General features: G+C 40.3%; 1 protein-coding gene across 10 annotated transcripts in view; it reads left to right on the plus strand.

Annotated features, from left to right (window-relative positions):
• The window catches only part of ubr3 (ubiquitin protein ligase E3 component n-recognin 3), a 351638-nt gene that overhangs the window by 248853 nt on the left and 84170 nt on the right, over nt 1-18615 (plus strand). For all 10 annotated transcript variants that reach the window (XM_043693670.1, XM_043693671.1, XM_043693672.1 and 7 more), the window contains one exon: nt 11384-11469. In XM_043693670.1, the coding sequence (XP_043549605.1) occupies nt 11384-11469 (86 nt within the window). The remainder of the gene's footprint in view (nt 1-11383; nt 11470-18615) is intronic.

The following is an 18615-nucleotide window of genomic DNA, read 5'->3' on the forward strand; positions in this document are numbered from 1 at the left end:
AAGCACCCGCCAGATCTACCTTGGCCCGCATCTCTTCCATGACCACTTTTTCTGCAGTACCTTCCTCTAACTGCTGGGTGACCATCTTTTTGGCTATTTCATCCTTCATTCCATTGATGAAGCTGTTCCTCAGGTGTACTTCATACGGCATGATTTTTGCTGCCATTATGTCTTCAGGTGATCTCAGTCCACTATGGACATTATGGACTTCAGTGAGGCGCATAAGGTACTGGGACACTGTCTCATCATCTTGTTGTTTACACATTGCTATTTTGGTCATGTCCATTCGCACTGGGAATGCTCCCTACAGGTGGTTGCCAGCGCTGCAACAAAAGCATTAACGTCTCCCTTCTGTTCCGCTTGCGGGTTGGCTACTCTGGCATGGACATTTATGGCTGGCCAGTTATAACTTCTCTTGGCTTCTTGCTTCAATCTGTTGCGGGTACGAGATGCTACCGGTGATTCAGCCGGCCCTGAGGCGGTGGCCACACATGGAACTTTCGCCAGGCAGATCTTGTAGGGGGCTGCAGGTCTCGGAGGGCAGTCATCAAGGTCAGGATCTAAAACAGAACTTAAGACACTGTAAAGCTTTGTTAGGTTGTTTGCCACGCACATCTGCATGTGTGCTGGTGTTTGCATGTGTATTTGATCTATCTTTTACTTGAGATTTCCTTTCTGATATCAGCTTCAGCCTTCCCCATGTTATAAGCACTCCAATTCACAGGTTCTATTTTTCCCTTCCTTTTCTCCTCTCTCTCCTCCAACCTCAAACTCAATATTTTCAGCTGCCTTTTACTAAAACTTCCTCCCTCCAGAAAACCACATTCCTTAATCCACAATTCTAACTGCTTCACAGACTCTGGGCCATAATTATTTCGCATGTACTGTATTTTTGGTTGGCCATTCCAAGACCTGTGTGGACTCTCCCTTTGTTTGCCCTTGCCGGAGCCCATCTTTAGTGTAACTGGAAAAGTGTTCAGCTCGCTCTCTCTCTCGCTTTCTTGGTACCGTTATCTTTTCCCTTTGAATTGCTTTTACCTCCGGAGGTCCCCTCTTGCATTGGGCGCATCCGCCTCAATACCTTGGTTTTCGTAAACCAAGAAGCCACGTACCCGGTACGTCTTAGGTGAATCCAACTCAGCCGGTGGTGATTCCAAGTCTAAAACCACCCTTAACCTTGCTGTCTCCTAAACACTCTTGAGACGGCAAGCCCCTTCCCTTGGGGTTTTAGTCTAATACCCTTTTCCTGCTGTATTTATTCTCTTAGAATGAGTCTCTATGCAGGATTACATAACCCATGACTCTTACTCCAACCTCATTTGATTCGAAACCCCGGCGCTTGGGTGATCCACAGATTCCCAGTCCTCTCACGCAAAAGGGCCAGTTCAGCGCTCGAGATGAAGTGAAAGACCTTCAAGGCGCTGGCGCCTGCGCCTCCTGGGAATCTTCAGAATCTTACCCAGTCGCGGGGTCCCGGACCGAGCCCCCAAGTTTACTGTCGTGGAAATTAAATCGACTTGACTCAATAATTAGCAAGAGCAAAGCAAGGGTCTTTATTAAAAATCTTGCAAGATTGACTCATTACACTAAGTCAGATGCCTCAATGCAATGAGTACCGAAAAATTAGACGCCAGCCTTATAGCGTTCCTTATCACACTCTCAAGGGCAGAGACTGGGGAAACTCAAGTTGTTATCTTCTCATCCCCTGGTCCTAGTCATAACAGTTATTCAGCTTTCGCTGAGTTCGACTATCGCAAGGTCGAGTTGAATGTTTACAAAATTCAAACAGAGATAAGCTAACTGCAAACCTCATCAAAGCATAATTTACAACGCTCAGCACAGCATTGATTTAAACAAGCATTGTTTTTAAATTTCACAGTAAATGGATAATTTTCCGTTACAGGTTAGTTTTGCGATCAGAGATGCACTGAATGAATTAATCAAAATCAGTCCACTTGAATTAATTTTTGGGCATGAAGTAAGAGAATCTTTAAAATTGATTAAGGAGAAATTAATACATCAGAATTCAGAGTCGATTCATTTGCACTTTGTGTCAAATTTTAGAGAATGATTAAATAGAGCTGGAGAGTTGGCTAGACAGCATTTAACAGTATCACAGCATACGATGAAACAGGAAGCAGATAAGAAATCATAAATCCGCAATTTTGCAATGGGGATAAGGTATTGGTGTTAGTTTTAATAACAGGTGAACCTAAAGCAAGGTTTAGTGGACCATATCAAATCGAGAAGAAATTGAGTGAGGTGAACTACTTGATAAGGACTCCAGACAGGAAGAAATCTGAATGTGTCATGTGAATACATTCAAAAGGTATTTTGTTAAGGAAGGAAAGCAAGAGGAGAAGATGTTACTGATTACAGCACAGAAGGAAGAATCAAATTCAGAGGATTCTGAATTGGACATTCCTCAAATCAAATTGGATAATGAGGAAGTTGTCAAAACTTGGGATAAATTATTGAGTTATCTTCCACAAGAAAATCAAAATGACCTGAAAGAATTATTGCTATCATGTGGGAGAAATGTGGAAATAAACTGGGAAGTACTAACCTAATTGTGCATGATTTAGAGATAGAAGATGCTGTTCCGATTAAGCAACATCCTTATAGGCATAACCCTCTAAAGTTGGCACAGGTTCAGAAGGAGATACAGCGCGTGGTCTGAGATGGCATAATCGAAGTGAGTTACAGTGACTGGAGCTCACCCATAGTCCTGGTGCCAAAGCCAGATGGTTATGTGTGGACTATTGCAAAGCCAACACTGTTACAAAGACTGATGCATATCCAATTCCACGGGTGGAGGACTGTGTCGAAAAAGTGGGACAAGCAACTTCTATTTCTAAGTTGGACTTGCTCAGAGGGTACCTCTATCAGAGAGAGCAAAGGCAATTTTGGCCTTAGTAACGCCAAATGGATTATATCAGTTCAAAGTCATGCCATTTGCTATGAAAAACAATCCAGCCACATTTCAGAGACTGACTAATGAGGTCATTGTCGGATTACCCAACTGTGTGGTTATATTGATGATCTGGTAATTTACAATCACTCGTGGAAGGAGCATTTACAGCATTTATCAGACCTGTTCAATCGACTTGGCAAGGCAGGCTTGGTGGTAAACCTAGCTAAAAGTGAATTTGCCTAAGCCCAAGTTACCTTCCTGTGCCATGTTATTACACATGGACAAATGGCCCCACAGGATGCAAAAGGAAAGTATTTGGCAAATTTCCCACACCGTCATTCCTGGGATTGTGTGGATTTTAATGAAAATGTGTGCCGAACTTTAGATTAGATTAGATTCCCTACAGTGTGGAAACAGGCCCTTCAGCCCAACCAGTCCACACCAACCCTCCGAAGAGTAATCCACCCAGAGCAGTTTCCCTCTGACTAATGCACCAAACACAATGGGCAATTTACCAAGGCCAATTCACCTGACCTGCACATCTTTGGACTGTGAGTGGACCGGAGCATCCGGAGGAAACCCACGCAGACACTGGGAGAATGTGCAAACTCCATGCAGACAGTCGCCCAAGGCTGGAATCGAACCTGGGATCCTGGTGCTGTGAGGCAGCTGTGCTCACCACTGAGCCACCGTGCCAGCAGTGTGGCTGCTCCACTCACCAAATTGTTTAGAAAGTGACAGACGTTTCAGTGGGCTGTCAAAAGGCATTTTTAAAATGAAACCATCTTTTGATATTGATTGTTCATTTTTTAAAATTGGGGAGGTGTCACAAAGCTGATCCCTGTTTCCTAAAAGCTGTTCCTTTTCTCAAGGATACTGTGTACTTGATTGTTTTCAGAGGGGTCGTAAATGGGCATGGCTTAGACTAGTTTGGTACAGTGATGAAAAGGATTTTGAGAGGCCTTCTGTTTATATGTAACCAGATGAGACTTCAGGCCAAAGTGGTCATGTTTTAGAAGTGACCTGTATACTGAAAGGGGAATAGTCAGCTCTCTAGCTGAGCAGTACAGTCCAGAACTGGTTAGAAGTTCAGTAGTGAGCTGCGTGAAATTTCTCTCTCTCTCTCCCTCCCTCTCTCTCTCTCTCCTCCCTTCCCCCCCCCCCAGCCCTTGTAACTTCAACCTGTAAGCATCTGTTCTTTTTTTCTTAAACTGTGTTTTAAGGGGGTTTGCTTAGTGGCACAGTTGTGTGTATTCGGAACAGTATAATTAAGTCTAGTTTGGATAGACTGACTTCTGTAGGGGTTCTTTATTCTGTTCTTTGTGTTTAATTGTGTAAATTTTGTGAATACATTTTTGTCTGTTTTAAACTTGGTAGTACTTGACTAAATGCCTCTTACCTGAAGGACGTCTCACATGGTAACGTATGTTTATATTACTTGGCTGTTGTGGCGCAGTGATAGTCTTCCTACCTCTGGGCATCCATGAGGTACTGTAGACCATCATCAGAATTTTATTCCACTGCACTCTCATGGTTTAGTAGTTCCCCAATTTATTCCCATCAGCCCAAGAGATCAACCTTGCTTCAATGATGCGGTGAAGTCATACCTACCACAACGGAAGATTGTTATGCTTGTTGGAGGACAATCATCCAGCCCCAAGGCATCACTGCAGGAGTTTGTCAGGATAGTGTCCAGGTGCCAAACATCTTCAACTTCCTCATCAATGGCCTTCTTGCCGTCTCTGGGTCAGGACTGCTGATGTGCAAATTATGAGCGAACAATGTTCAGTACTATTTGTGACTCCTCATCTACTAAAGCATGCCCATGCAGCAAAGCCTGGACAATTTTCAGGCTTAAGTTGATGTGTGGCCTGAATGTTACTTGCCACATATGTGCAAAATAATGACAAGAGAGAATCTAACTATTGATGGTATTAAAACTGCTTGATTCTCCCATTATCAACATGTTGGGAGTTACTGTTGATCAAATACACAATTACATCAGCCATGCAGGCACTTTAGCTGGAAGAGCAGGTCAGAGGCTACAACTTCTGCAGCACACAACTCCTCTCCTATCTTCCCAGTGCCTGTTCACCATATACAAGGGACAAGTTCAGGTGTGTAATGGAATACTCACCACTTAACTGGATGGGTTCAACACCAACAACACTCAGAAGCTTGTCACCATCTTGGCTGCTTGTTTAGCACTTTCTCCAGCATCATTAGGACAGCTGTGGGTACCATCTACAAAATGCACTGCAGTAACTCAGCAAGGCTCTTTTGACAGCATTTTTCAAATTTGCAGCCTCAAAGAGCAAGGGCAGACATTGCTTTGGAGCCTTTTATCTGCAGGTTCTCCTCAAAGTTGCGCATCCTGACTTGGAACTACATCACTGTTTTCTTCACTGTCTCTGGGTCAAAATCTGGAACTTCCTTCTGAACAGTACTGAAGTTTATGCATTCTAAGGACTGCAGCTGTTTAAAAATGCAGCTCACTACCCCCCTTCTCAAGAGAGATAGTGAATGATAACAAATGCTGGCCAAGCCATCAATGCCCACATCCCTTGCATGAAAGCAAACAAAAGAGGGCTGATGACACTGCAGGATGTATGCAAGAGACCATCATAGATTCATTCACAGGGAGGTAAAGAAGTAAAAATGAAATGTAGGATAATAGAAAATGCAGAAGCGAAAGGGCATAAATGTTAGGGGATTTCATCTATCCTGCTTGTAACTGTGATAAATTTAGTGTAAAAGCTACCAAGTGCACAATTCTTTAAAATGTATGAAAATATTCTTTTGCCAGAAGGTAACAGACTGAATAAGAGAATGCACAGTTCTGGATACAGTTTTAGGAAATAAATCTGGTGAGGTTGAAGAGGTAGAAGGCAAGGGTATTTTAGTGGTAATGGACATAATTCAGTTGTGGACAAAAGAGTCTTAACATACACTGGTTGTATAATAGGATAAAGGTAGGCCAAGAACGAAAGTTATGTACTGGAGAAAGGCCAATTTTACTAAGCTGAGCTGTGAACTGAAAGAAGCTACATGAAGAGAAATCTATATCAAAGCAGTGGGATGTCTTCATGGAAGCAACAAAGAGGGTTCATAACACATTCTAATGAACATAGAGGATCAACATTCTCAAATCAGCCCTCCTGAGTGTCAAAAGATATAGTATAGGGTATGGCAACAAAGTTCATTTCTGATCAGAAACACTTCCTATTGCAGAAAATCTGGAGTGTAGAAAGTGCAGGGACAATATTAAAAAGAAAACTACGAAAGCAAAAAGAAGTGACGAGAAAATATCGGCCTGTTAAATCAAGGCGAGCCAACAACAATTCCAAATACATAAACAGCAAAAAGATAACTAAGGAAAGTGTGGGAAGGGTGTGTTATGGACTAGGCCAGATGACTCAAAACGTTCTTAAGCAGGCAGCCCGGACCATAAATCTGCAACCTGTTTCAGTCAGTATACAGTGGAAATCACCCAGAGTGAGTTAGCTAAGTTGACTACCAGGTTTTAAAACACAAAACATTATTCACAGCATTACACAGTAAAACACAGAACAGAATAAAGAACCCCTACAGAATGTAGTTTATCCAAACTAGACTTAATTATGCTGTTCTGAATATACACAGCAGTCCCAATAAGTAAACCTCCTCAAAAAAACACAGTAAAAATGGAACATATGCTTATAGGTTGAAGTTTGAAGGGCAGAAGGAGAGAGAGTTTCCCAACCTGTTTCCAAACAGCTGAACTACTAACTAGTTCTGGACTACTGCTCAGCTAGAGAGCTGACCACTCCCCATTCATTATACAGGTCACTTCTAAAACTTTGACCTGAAGTCTAATATGTTTACATATAAACAAAAAGCCTCTCAAAGTCCTTTTTCATCTCTGTACCAAACTAGTCACCATGGAGCTGGGAGCTGTTTACGATTCTTCTGAAAAAAAAAGGACACGGTATCCCTGAGAAAAGGAACAGCTTTTAAAAGAAAAGGGACCAACTTTGTGACAGGTGCAAGTTAGGTACACACTCATGAAATAAATACAGGGTATACAAAGCTAGAGTACATGAATGACCAAGGAGATTGATGAGCAAGAAAAAGGAGGTATATGATGCATAGAGAATAATAATAGCAATAGAAATCAGGAAGAATATCTCAAATGCAGGAGAGAGAGATTCAGGCTGGAATAGCAATTTTTCAAAGTGTTCAGTAATAGTATGTTCCAGTGAAAAGGAAGGAGTGTAAGAAAAGGGGTAATCTGCCATGGGTGTCTAAGGAAATAAGGGATGCTATCAAATTGAAAGAAAAGGTGTACAAAGTGGCCAAGAACAGCAGGAAACTAGAAAATTGGGCAAACTTTAAAGGTCAATGGAAAACCACAAAAATAGCTATAAAGAAAAGTAAGATAGAACATGAGAAAAAACGAGCACAGAATAAAAAGACAGATAGCAAAAGCTTCTATAAATATATAAAATGAAAAAGAGTGGCAAAAGTAAACATTGGTCTTTTAGAGGATGAGAAGGGCCATTTAAGTTATGGGATTGATGAGATGGCCGATGCATTAAGCAGGTATTTTGTATCGGTCTTCACAGTGGAGGGCACTAATAACATGCCAGTAATTGACAAAGAGACGAAGTTAGGTGAGGACCTGGAAACAATCATTACAATGGAAGAGGTAGTGTTGGGCAAGCTAATAGATCTAAGGATAGACAAGTCTCCTGGCCCCGATAGACTGCATTCCAGGGTAATAAAAGATATGGCGGGAGAAATAGCAAGTGTACTTGTAATTTTCCAAACTTCACTTGGCTCTGGGGCAGTTCCAGCAGATTGGAAAACAGCAGATGTGATACCACTGTTTAAAAAGGGAGTTAGACAAAAGATGGGAAATTATGGACTGGTTAACTTAACCTCTATAGTGGGGAGGATGCTTGAGTCTATTATCAAGGAAGAAATAGCAAAGCATCTCAATAGAAATTGTCCTACTGGGCAGACGCAGCATGGGTTAATGAAAGGCAGGTCATGCTTAACAAATCTTTTGGAATTCTGTGAAGACATTACGAGCAAGGTGGACAATGGGGACCTGGTAGATGTGGTGTACCTAGATTACCAAGAGGCCTTCGATAAGGTGCCACACAAGAGGCTCCTGCATAAGATAAAAGATGCATGACTTTATGGGTAAAGTATTAGCATGGATAGATGATTGGTTGACTAACAGGAAGCAAAGAATGGGGATAAATGAGTGCTATTCTGGTTGACAGTCAGTAACTAGTGGTGTGCCTCAGGTATCGGTGTTGCGACTGCAATTATACACAACTTATATGGATGATTTGGAGTTGGGGACCATATGTAGTGTGTCAAAGTTTGCAGATGACACCAAGATGAGTGGCAGAGCAATGTGTGCAGAGGACTGTGAAACTTTGCAGAGGAACATAGATACTTTGAGTGGGTAAAGGTCTCTCAGATGGAATGCAATGTTAATAAATATGAAGTCATCTATTTTGGTAGGAGTAACAGTAAAAAGATTTATTACTTAAATGGTAAAAAGTTGCAGCATGCTGCTATGCAGAGGGACCTGGATGTCCTTGTGCATGAATCAGAGGGTTGGTCTGCAGGTACAACAAGTAATTAGGAAGGCAAATGGAATTTTGTCCTTCATTGCTAAAGAGATGGGGTTTAAAAGCAGTGAGGTTATGTTGCAGCTATACAGGTTGCTGGTGAGACCACATCTGGTGTACTGCATGCAGTTCTGGTCTTCTTACTTGAGAAAGGATATATTGGCACTAGAGTGGGCGCAGAGGAGGTTCACTAGGTTGATTCAGGAATTGAGGGGGTTGGCTTATGTGGAGAGACTGAGTAGACCAGGATTATATTCATTGGAACTTAGAAGAATGAGGGGGGATCTTATAGAAACACTTAAAATTATGAAGGGAATAGATAAGATAGAAGTAGAGAGGATGTTTCCACTGGCAGGTAAAAATAGGACAAGAGGGCATAGCCTCAACATTAGGGGGAGCAGATTTAGGACTGAATTGAGAAGGAACCTCTTCACACAGAGGGTTGTAAATCGATGGAATTCCTTGCCCAGTGAAGTTGTTGATGCTACTTCAGTAAACATTTTTCAAGCTAAGATAGATTGTTTTTGAACAATAAAGGAATCAAGGGATACAGTAAGAGCGTGGGTAAGTCCACAAAAAGATGAGCCATGATCTTATTGAATGGTGGAGCAGGCTTGAAGGGCCAGATGGCTTACCCCTGCTCCTATTCTTATGTTCTGAATAAGGAAGACTAAGAGGAAGCATGAGGAAAGGATGGCAGACTGCATTAAAACAAGTAGTAAAAGGTTCTTCAAGCATATTAATAGTAAAAGATTGGTGAAGGATAAAGTGGGGTCCATAAGGAACAAGCAGGGTAAGGTGCTCATTGAAGTAAAGGATATGGCAGAGGTACTAAACGAATATTTTGCTTCTGTCTTTACCAAATTAAAAGATGGTGACAGTGGTCAAGATAAAAACGTCTGTGCTGAGCAACTGAACAGTATAGTGATAGAGAAAGAAGAGTTGTTAAAAAGGCTGGCAACACTCCAGGTGGAGAAGTCATCAGGCCCAAATAGGATGCATCCCAGATTGCTGAGAGTTAAGGGAGCAAATTGCTGAGCCATTGACAGAAATTTTCCAGGCCTCTCTGCACACATGATTAGTCTGCGGGGACTGGAGGATTGCAAATGCAACACCGTTGTCTAAAAATGGAACAAAGGATAACTCTGGTAACCTCAGACCTATCAGCTTGATATTAATATTTGGGAAAACTGATGGAGGCCATAATAAGGATTAAGTAAATAAACACTTAAAGAAAAGTAAGTGAATAATAGATAGTCAACATGGCTTTATCAAGGACAGGTCATGTCTGACAAATTTAATTACATTCTTTGATGAGGTGACACAAGCAGTGCATGAGGGTAGTGCTGTAGATGTTGTATATTAGGACTTCCAGGAAGCATTTGATACAGTGCCACATGGCAGGTTGGTGAGCAAATTAGAAATGTTTGGGATTGATGGTTCTTTATCTGAACAATAATGTATATGAGTTGAATGCACAAACAGATATAAAAGAATATGATTTGGTAGATATTATACAGACATAATTGCCGGGTAACAAAGGCTGGGACCTCAGTATTGAAGGGTATTTGATATTCTGGAAGGACAGGCAAAAAGAAGGAGTTGATAGTGTAGTTTTGTTACTAAAATATGGTATCAGTGCAGTGGTGAGCAGCGATAGGTGTAATGTTCATTTGAAACTTGAAAATATGATCTTCCACTTTCAGCAGTAAGTAGAGTGCAGAGTGCCTTTTAACAGCTTCATTTCTTCACTTGTGTTTAGGATGTGGGTATTGCTGACTGGGCCAGTATGTATTACCCATGCTTAATTTTATTTACAGCTTAAGCAGTCTCTTGTGCACCAATTAATTTCATCACTACTTTTTAAAAGCAACTTAAAAGTTAGGATGAATAGTGAAATACAAAAACCAAGCAAACAATCAACCTACTTATCAATGAAATCTTTTAGTATATAGAAGATATATTAAATTTGCTGTCTTTAAGTATTTTCAGTTGTAAAATGTTTTGTTCAACTAACTTTAATTTAATAGTAATGAAATTGTATATTCCATAAGTTTGAACCAACCATAGTTTCTAAATGTAACAAACCTCATAAAAATACATGAATACAAATTTGAAATAGAAGCTGTTCTTCATAAATTTTTCAATAAGCTATGACATTATTCTGAAAATATTTATATTAATGTTACATAGGAAACTCGTTGGTCTTAATAGACCAGAATCTTTCTAAAAAGCATGTACACTGACGTTCATATATAAATATGTTGTCTCTCATTTATATTCCTATGGTGAACTGAATCATGTTACTTAACTGTCTTGCCTGCTGGTCTGAAATTTCAGTTCCCGCATCATCGCTGGTAGGTTTTGGAAGTTCAATGAATGTAGCAAACTGCCTGAAAAGTAGAAAATTCTCTTGTCACAGAGAAGCTCTTATCAGTACCAAACAGATGACAACATACAGAGAAAAAATAATCATTGTTAAATTACATTACTGGGAGCAACAGAGAGGATTAAGACTGCATTTGAGACCTCGGTGGATTAAACTAATGACTTGGGGATAATGTTTGATAATTTCTTGGAATTTGAAACCTACACACAGAAAAACAATCTGTGTTATTGAAGAAGATGCTTCAACACAGTACATGTTTTATAAGTGTAAAGGAAATATTTCAAGTATACTTTCTTCTGTTTTTCCTCAAATATAAGATAGCAGAATGTTTTTTTTCTTGTCATGGTTTCATTTTTATATATATTATATATTACATATGCCTTTTTAAAATGAGGCACATAAAGACTGAAATAATTTCAATTTATAAATTGCAAATGCATTTTAATTGAACAGGCTGAATTTGGAGCTTGAATTGGTTCATCGAGGAGGAAACTTGTGTTTAGGAGGAGCAAGTGCTACAACAAAAAGATCATGTTTAAGTAAGTATGCACATTAAACAATAGTTTTCAATTAGATAGTAGTTATTCAGCAAAATTAAGCATACTTGCTGATTCCTGTGTGTGATAAGATAATTCCTCATTTTACTTGTTCCCAAGTCAGTCTTGTCAGTTTGAGATGGAAGTTTCCACTTTCTGGCAGTATACCACACTATAATTTAGGAATTCCACGCTTTGAAATGTTCTTCCAACCTCTCTCCAAAAAAAAAGCGCTCAAAAGTATTAATATTTGGAATCAATCAAAGTGAATGTGTCATGAGATCTTGCTATGAGGATGGTACAAACTTAAATTTGCATCAAGACTGTGGTTGTTTTGTCAACTTATATCCTGCGGGTGTGAGGAGGATTGCAATTAGTATGATCACAAGCAAATCCATAAATAATTTGATCTGTGATTTTTTTAATATGTTTCAGGGAATATGGATATTAGTGGGTAGGCCTGCATTTATTGTCCACCTGTAATTACTCTGGAGAAGGTGGTAGGGAACTGCAGCCTTGAATTGCTCACTGCAGTCCTTAGAGTATAAGAGCATACACAATGTGAGTGGGAAGGGAGTTCCAGGATTTTGATCCAGCAGTTAGGCAACAATGTTATAGTTCCAAATCAGTTTGGTGAGAAACTGGGAGGGAACCCTACATGTGATGGCATTTTGGTACATCTGTCCTTATAAGAGGTAGAGTTTGCACTTTGGAATGTGCTGTTTTTAGGAGTCTTGGTGAGTTCCAATATTGCATGTTGTAGATTCACCGCTGCTACTGTGTGATGGTGGTGGAGGCAGTTAAAGTTGAATGTTGTCTGTGGATCGCCAATCGTTTGCTTTATCCTGAATGGTGTCGAGCTTGAATGTTTCTGCACCTGTACTTAGCAGACAAGTGAAGAATATTGTGTCACACTCCTGTCTTGTGCCTTGTACATGGTTGACAGACATAGGAGAGATTGTAGGTGAGTTAATTGCTACAGAATTCCTAGTTTATGACCCTTTTTTGTTTTCAAATTAGCAAACATCTCCACTTCTGACTTCCTGATAAAGGACAGGTCTTTGGTAAAGCAGCAGTAAATGACCAAAGCAGTGCACTCTATTGGGAATAGGGAGAGACAGAGTGATAAAACACTGAACTGGAAACCGAGACAGAGAAAGAGAGACAACACACTGAACTGGGAATAGAGAGACAGATGGACAACACATTGAACTGAGGGTAAGGAGAAACAGATTGACAACCACTGAACTATGAATGGAGAGCAAAAAAGATGGTTGGGTCTAGGACACTACCTTGAGGAATTGCTAACCTGATATTCTGTGGCTGACATGAATGACCTTCAACAGTCATAACCATCTTTGGTTGTGCTAGTTATGACACCTGCCAGGATAGAGATTTCTTTCTGATTGCATTTACTCTAGTTTTATTAGGACTTCTTAATGCTATATGCTCCCTTGATGTCAAGGGCAGTCACACTTGACTCATATTTGGTTTTCAGCACCTTTTTCCATGTTTGAATCAAGCTTTTAATGAAGAAAGGAACTGAGTGGATGGGGCAGAATCCAAAAACCAGACTGATGTCAATGAGCAGGTGATTTCTTTAAAAGTGCCACTTGATAGTACTGTCAACAAAGTAGCCAATTTTCCACATTGTCCGGCAGAGGTCAGAGTTTACTGTACTGGAACACAAAGAGTAATCAAATTGATAAAATAACTGGCATCTGTGATGCTGGAGACTTCCAGAGTAGGCCGAGATGAATCATCCACATGACGCTTTTGGCTAAAAATGGGTGCGAATTCTTTACCCTTGACTTTTGTACTGATGTGCTGGACTCCTCCATCATGAGGATAGGAATATTTGTGGAACTTTCAACCCACGTGAGTTGTTCAAATGTCCACTGCCATCCATGAGTGGATTAGCTGAACTGCAAGGTCTTGGTTGAATCCATTGGTTGTGGGATCAGTTAACCCTGTCTATAACATGCTGCTTCCATTTGGCATGCAAGCAGACTTGTGTTGAAGCTTCACCAGGTTGACAACCTCATTTTTAGGTGTGCCTGCTGCTGCTTGTTACATTTATATTTACTGTGGAAGGCAATTGGTTGATAAAGTGGTTATTGGATAATCATTAGTAATTGGGTAAAGTTAGATGTAAGGTGGTTTTGACAGTGCATGTATTACCGAGACCTCCTTAATTGGAGTAAATAAACTTCTAGAATTGGACTAGCAGCCAATGTCAAATTATCTGAATGTCAGTTTTAATCTTCAGATGAAGTGCCATTTTTCATTTTGAAATAGTCTAGGAACATTTGCATTTCACTACAGGTCATGCAAAGTGCTATAATTTTCCAACCCCTCATACTGCAGTGACCTTGCTGCTTTACACAATGTGTCCACGATTCCTGTCACTAAAAGTTTTGAGACCTTTTTGTCTTCTCACACACACTTATCCCGACGTGCGAGAATCAGTTTCTCTGTCTTTTTAGCCAACAGACAGCTTCAGGAAACCTGACAGACCAAAAGAAAAACATACACTAGAATGAAATCTTTTCCGTAAAAGCTGTAATTGTAGCTTCTCCTTAAAGAGCACTGCATTTGAAGATATTTTTAACCATATCCTCTATTTTCTATGTTCTATTTTGATGGAAAGTAGAAAATCTTTCACCAGCTCATTCTGAAACGGACTTTGAACAGATATCTTCAGATTGGTGTACATTCCATCAGGAGATTTCCTTTGGCAGAGTGGCATTTGAAGCACATTTTATCCAGGTGTACCAAGAATGATCTGTGTGTTGTATTCATTGTGCTTAATGTATTACTCATGTCACTGTAAAACAGTTTTGTCAACTTATCTTCTTGGAAAAGTTTCACCATCAAATGATCTTGAAATATTACATATGAAGTTCCTAGACTCTGAAGTTTCTACTTAGATTATTCAGACTTTTCTGAAAATAGTGCTTTTTCAATATTTATTCATCAAGTTATGGGGATGTCAGAATTAGGTAGCACTGTAACTCTAGTTAGTACTGCTGCCTTATAGCCAAGGACAGGTTCAATTCCAGTCCCAGGTGACTCGGCGCAGTTTGCACATTCTCCCTGTATTTATGTGGGTTTCTGTCGGATGCTCCAGTTTCCTCGCTCAATCCAAAGACTATTTGAGAAAATTAGGAGATCATTCATCTCCGATTGAAAAGAGAAGTGCAAGCATTTTAGAATAGGTAATATGGGGGCCTTCATTTATCTGGTTATGTACTGGAATAGTGGTAGACTTAAGGGAAGAAAGAGACTAGCGTTCTTAGATTGTGTTCAAGTGAATTTTCTACAGCAGTACATGTCAAGTTCAACAAGAAATTAGATAAAAGCAGAATGCGATGGCAGCATCTATGGGAGACAAGCAAAGTTAATGTTTTGAGTCCAATCTGACATCTTCAGAACCTGATGCTATCAGACTTACCAGAAAGTTCTGTTTTCATTTTGAATTTCCAGTGTCTTCTTTTCTTGTTAAAAGCCAAGTACTGGAAGACTACTAGAACTTTCGTTTTAAGATGACAGTGGTAAACAACAATGGGCAATCCAAAGTAAGAATACTTTGCCGAGGTATAGTTGACTTCAATGGGCAAGAAAGGAGCTTGATAAGTGGAGCCAAAGGTTGACATGATGAACAGTGGCTGAACAATGGGCTATCTTCAAAAAAGAACTTTGAATACAGTCAAGGTACATTCTCTGTAAAGGGAAGGTTAGGACCAACACATATCTAGAGTTCACTGGATCAAAAAGAGGATAGAAACTAAGAGAAAGAAGAAAATGTATGCCTCTCTCTGATGCCAGAAAAAAAATACAATTGAGATTTCTGAAGAAAGTGGAAAAAGCAAATCAGAGAAACAGACTGATTATGAAAAAAGACTGGCAGCTAATAAATAGGGGAATCCCAATGACGACTTATGAGGACATAATAGAAGAGCGGTAGAAGAAAGGGTTGAGCTGATTAGGGACCTAAAAGGAGATTTATCTGCAAATACAGGGGACATGGCTGTGGTAGGAAATTAATGTTTTGCATCTGTCTTTAGCAAGAAAATCGATGTTACCCAGGGTTATGAATACAGGGGATGAGATTTAGTCATTAGAAAGATTACAAATTGATAATGAGGAAGGATTGGATAAACTGTTGGTGCTGCAAGTTGATAAGTCACCAGGACCAAATGAGATGCATCTGTGCACATGGAAGGAAGTGAGAGACAAAATAACAGATACTCTTTCCGTTTTCTCTAGATTTGTGGGTGATACCAGAAGACTGGAGAATTGCAAACAAAATTTTGTAAATTTTGAGAAAATGCCATAATTTGTTTGGAAGCCCTGGGCTGTGCATGCTCAACTAAATGTTAGAATGAAAGGGTTTCTCTAAGTACAATAGAACCCCCCTATCTGAAGCAGCTCCTACCAAGAAATGTTGACTACCATCGCACTTGCAGCAGCATTACTGGTATTGCTCTGAACTCTCTTCCCTTAAGGAATGTCTCCATGTCACCTAGAATGATGAGGGAGTACTTTGGCTTTGAAGACAGTTCAGAGCAGGTTCTCTAGGTTGATTTGTGGGATGAGGGGTTGTCGTATGGTAAATTAGAACATAACAGGCCAATACTCTTTGGGCTTCAGAACAATGAGAAATGATATGATTGAAACTTCTAAGATTCTGAGGGGATTTTGTGTTGAGGGAATGTTTCCCTTATGGGGAAGTCTACAATTGGAGCACATTTTAAAAATAGTATCTCTCATTTAAGACAGATGAAGTGGGATTTATTTTTTCAGAGCTTGTTAGAATTGTGCAGTATAGAAGAAGCACTGTGTTTTTCCCATGTTCATCAGTCTGTCACGTGGAACCATGTCGAAGGTTTTGCTAAAATCCAAATAAACAATATAAGTGCACTACTCTTGTCTACATATCTGTTTGCCACCTCAAAGGTTCAATCAAATTTGTTAGACATGGTCCCCCTTTGTCAAACCCATGCCAACAATCCCCAATGAAGCCTTGCCTTTTCAAATAGTCTCTGGATCACTGATATGAAACACACTGATTCTGAAATTCTCTAGTTTTCTTCTACCACCCTTCTTGAAAAGTGGAACCACACTTGCTGTTCTGGCATCTGCCCTGTGGCCAGAGAGGAATTAAAAAATTAGATCACAGCCCCTGTAATTTCCTCCCTTGTCTTTCACAGCAGCTTGGGATACAGCACATCTGGACCTTGGGGTTTGTTCACTATTAAACCTGATAAAATCTCTGATACCTCTATATTCCCTATGTCAAACTGTTTAAGAACCTCACAGGCTCTCTTCCCAAATTCTATATCTACATCCTTCTCCTCCTCCAAAGTGAAGACACGTGTGAAGTACTCATTTAATACCTGACAAATGTCTACTGGTTCCACTCTCAGATTGCCTATTGGTCCCTAATGTTCCCTCATTCTTTCCCTGGATATCCTCTTCCCCTTGATATACTTAGAGAATAGCTTGGGATTCTCCCTAATTTTACCTGCCACTATTTATTCATGCCCGCCTTCGCTCCCTTAATGGTTTCCTTGCACTTCCATTACTCCACTCAGACCTTTGTACTTGTTATATCTCTCTTTTCCTTTTTATTAGTCTTATATATACCTAGATATCTAGGATTCTCTGACCTACAGTTCACCCTAAAGGGAACAGGTCAGGCCTGTACTCTCTCCAAGTCCATGGCGAACTGATCCTCCCTCCACCTCACTGCTCTGCTGTAGATGTTTTATTCCTGTCTACTCTGATCAAATCCTGTGTTATTTTAATAAAATCCGTTTTCCCCAATGCAAAATCCTTTGTTGTAGATCATTTTTGTCTATAACTGGTTAGCACTGCTGCCTCACAGCACCAGGGACCCAGGTTCAATTCCCACCTCTGGCGACTGTCTATGTGGCATGTTCTCCCCGTGTATGCATGGGTTTCCTCCGGGTGCTCTGGTTTCCTCCCACAATCCATCGATGTGCAGCTCAAGTGGATCAGCCATGCTAAATTACCCACAGTGTTACATGCATTAGTCAGGGGTAAATATAGGGTAGGGGAATGGTTCTGGGTCGTTACTCTTCGGAGGGTCGGTGTGGACCTTTTGGGTCGTAGGGCCTGTTTTCATACTGTAGGAAATCTAATCTAATCATAACAAATGCGAAATGTATGCTGTTGTGGCTGCTATCGCTAAAACGCTCTCCTACTGCCATCTCAAATACCTTTTTGGCTTTGTTCCCCAGAATTAAATCCAGCACAGAGCCATCCCTTGTAGAACCATCTACATATTGATATAAAAAGGTCTCTTGAATAGATTTCAAGAAATCTGCCCCCTCGAACTGCCAGACGAAGTACTGGATTACAACATTGAAGGGGTTTATGAATAGGAAGGCTTTAGAAGGGTATGGGCCAAATGCTGGCAAATAGGATAGATTAATTTAGGAAACCTGTTCGGCATGGATGAGTTGGACTGAAGGTCTGTTTCCGTGTTGTACATCTCTATGACTCAATAAAAATGTTGGGTATGTTGAAATGCCCGAATCAAATTACCCTCTTATTGTTTTGACACACCATAGGTAATTGTGACTGCCCCTCTTTATTCGTAAGCTTTATCCACAAAATCCTCATTTGAAGATCCTTCCCAGATATCATCCTCTGCACTGCAGTTACTGACTCTTTAATTAATGAGGTGCAACACCACCACCTCTTTTATACCTTTCCCTGTCCTGCCTGAAAATCCTACACTCTAGAATGCTCAGTTGCCAGTCCTGGACCTCTCTCAACTATGACTGTCTGATGGCAATAACATTGGAATTCCATGTATCAATCCACACCCTTAACCCCTCTGTCTTAACCTATAATACTCAAATTAAAGTAGTGGCCATCTTGCCTCCATTACTCCCTTAAAACTCAACATGCCTGAACTCCCTTGCCTTGGTTCCTTTATTAAAGTATTTGATGTCCATATGGCATTAATACTCTATGTCCCATCCCCCGTTGAACTAGTTTTAATTCCTCCCAACAACAAACACACGAAAGAAAGTTGCCCCATTCTGATTCGGGTACAGACTATCCCACTTGTACCGGGCCCACCTTCCCCAGAAACCATCCCAGTGATCAAGTAGT

This window comes from Chiloscyllium plagiosum, chromosome 7 (genome assembly GCF_004010195.1).
Source record: "Chiloscyllium plagiosum isolate BGI_BamShark_2017 chromosome 7, ASM401019v2, whole genome shotgun sequence".
Lineage (NCBI taxonomy): Eukaryota > Metazoa > Chordata > Chondrichthyes > Orectolobiformes > Hemiscylliidae > Chiloscyllium > Chiloscyllium plagiosum.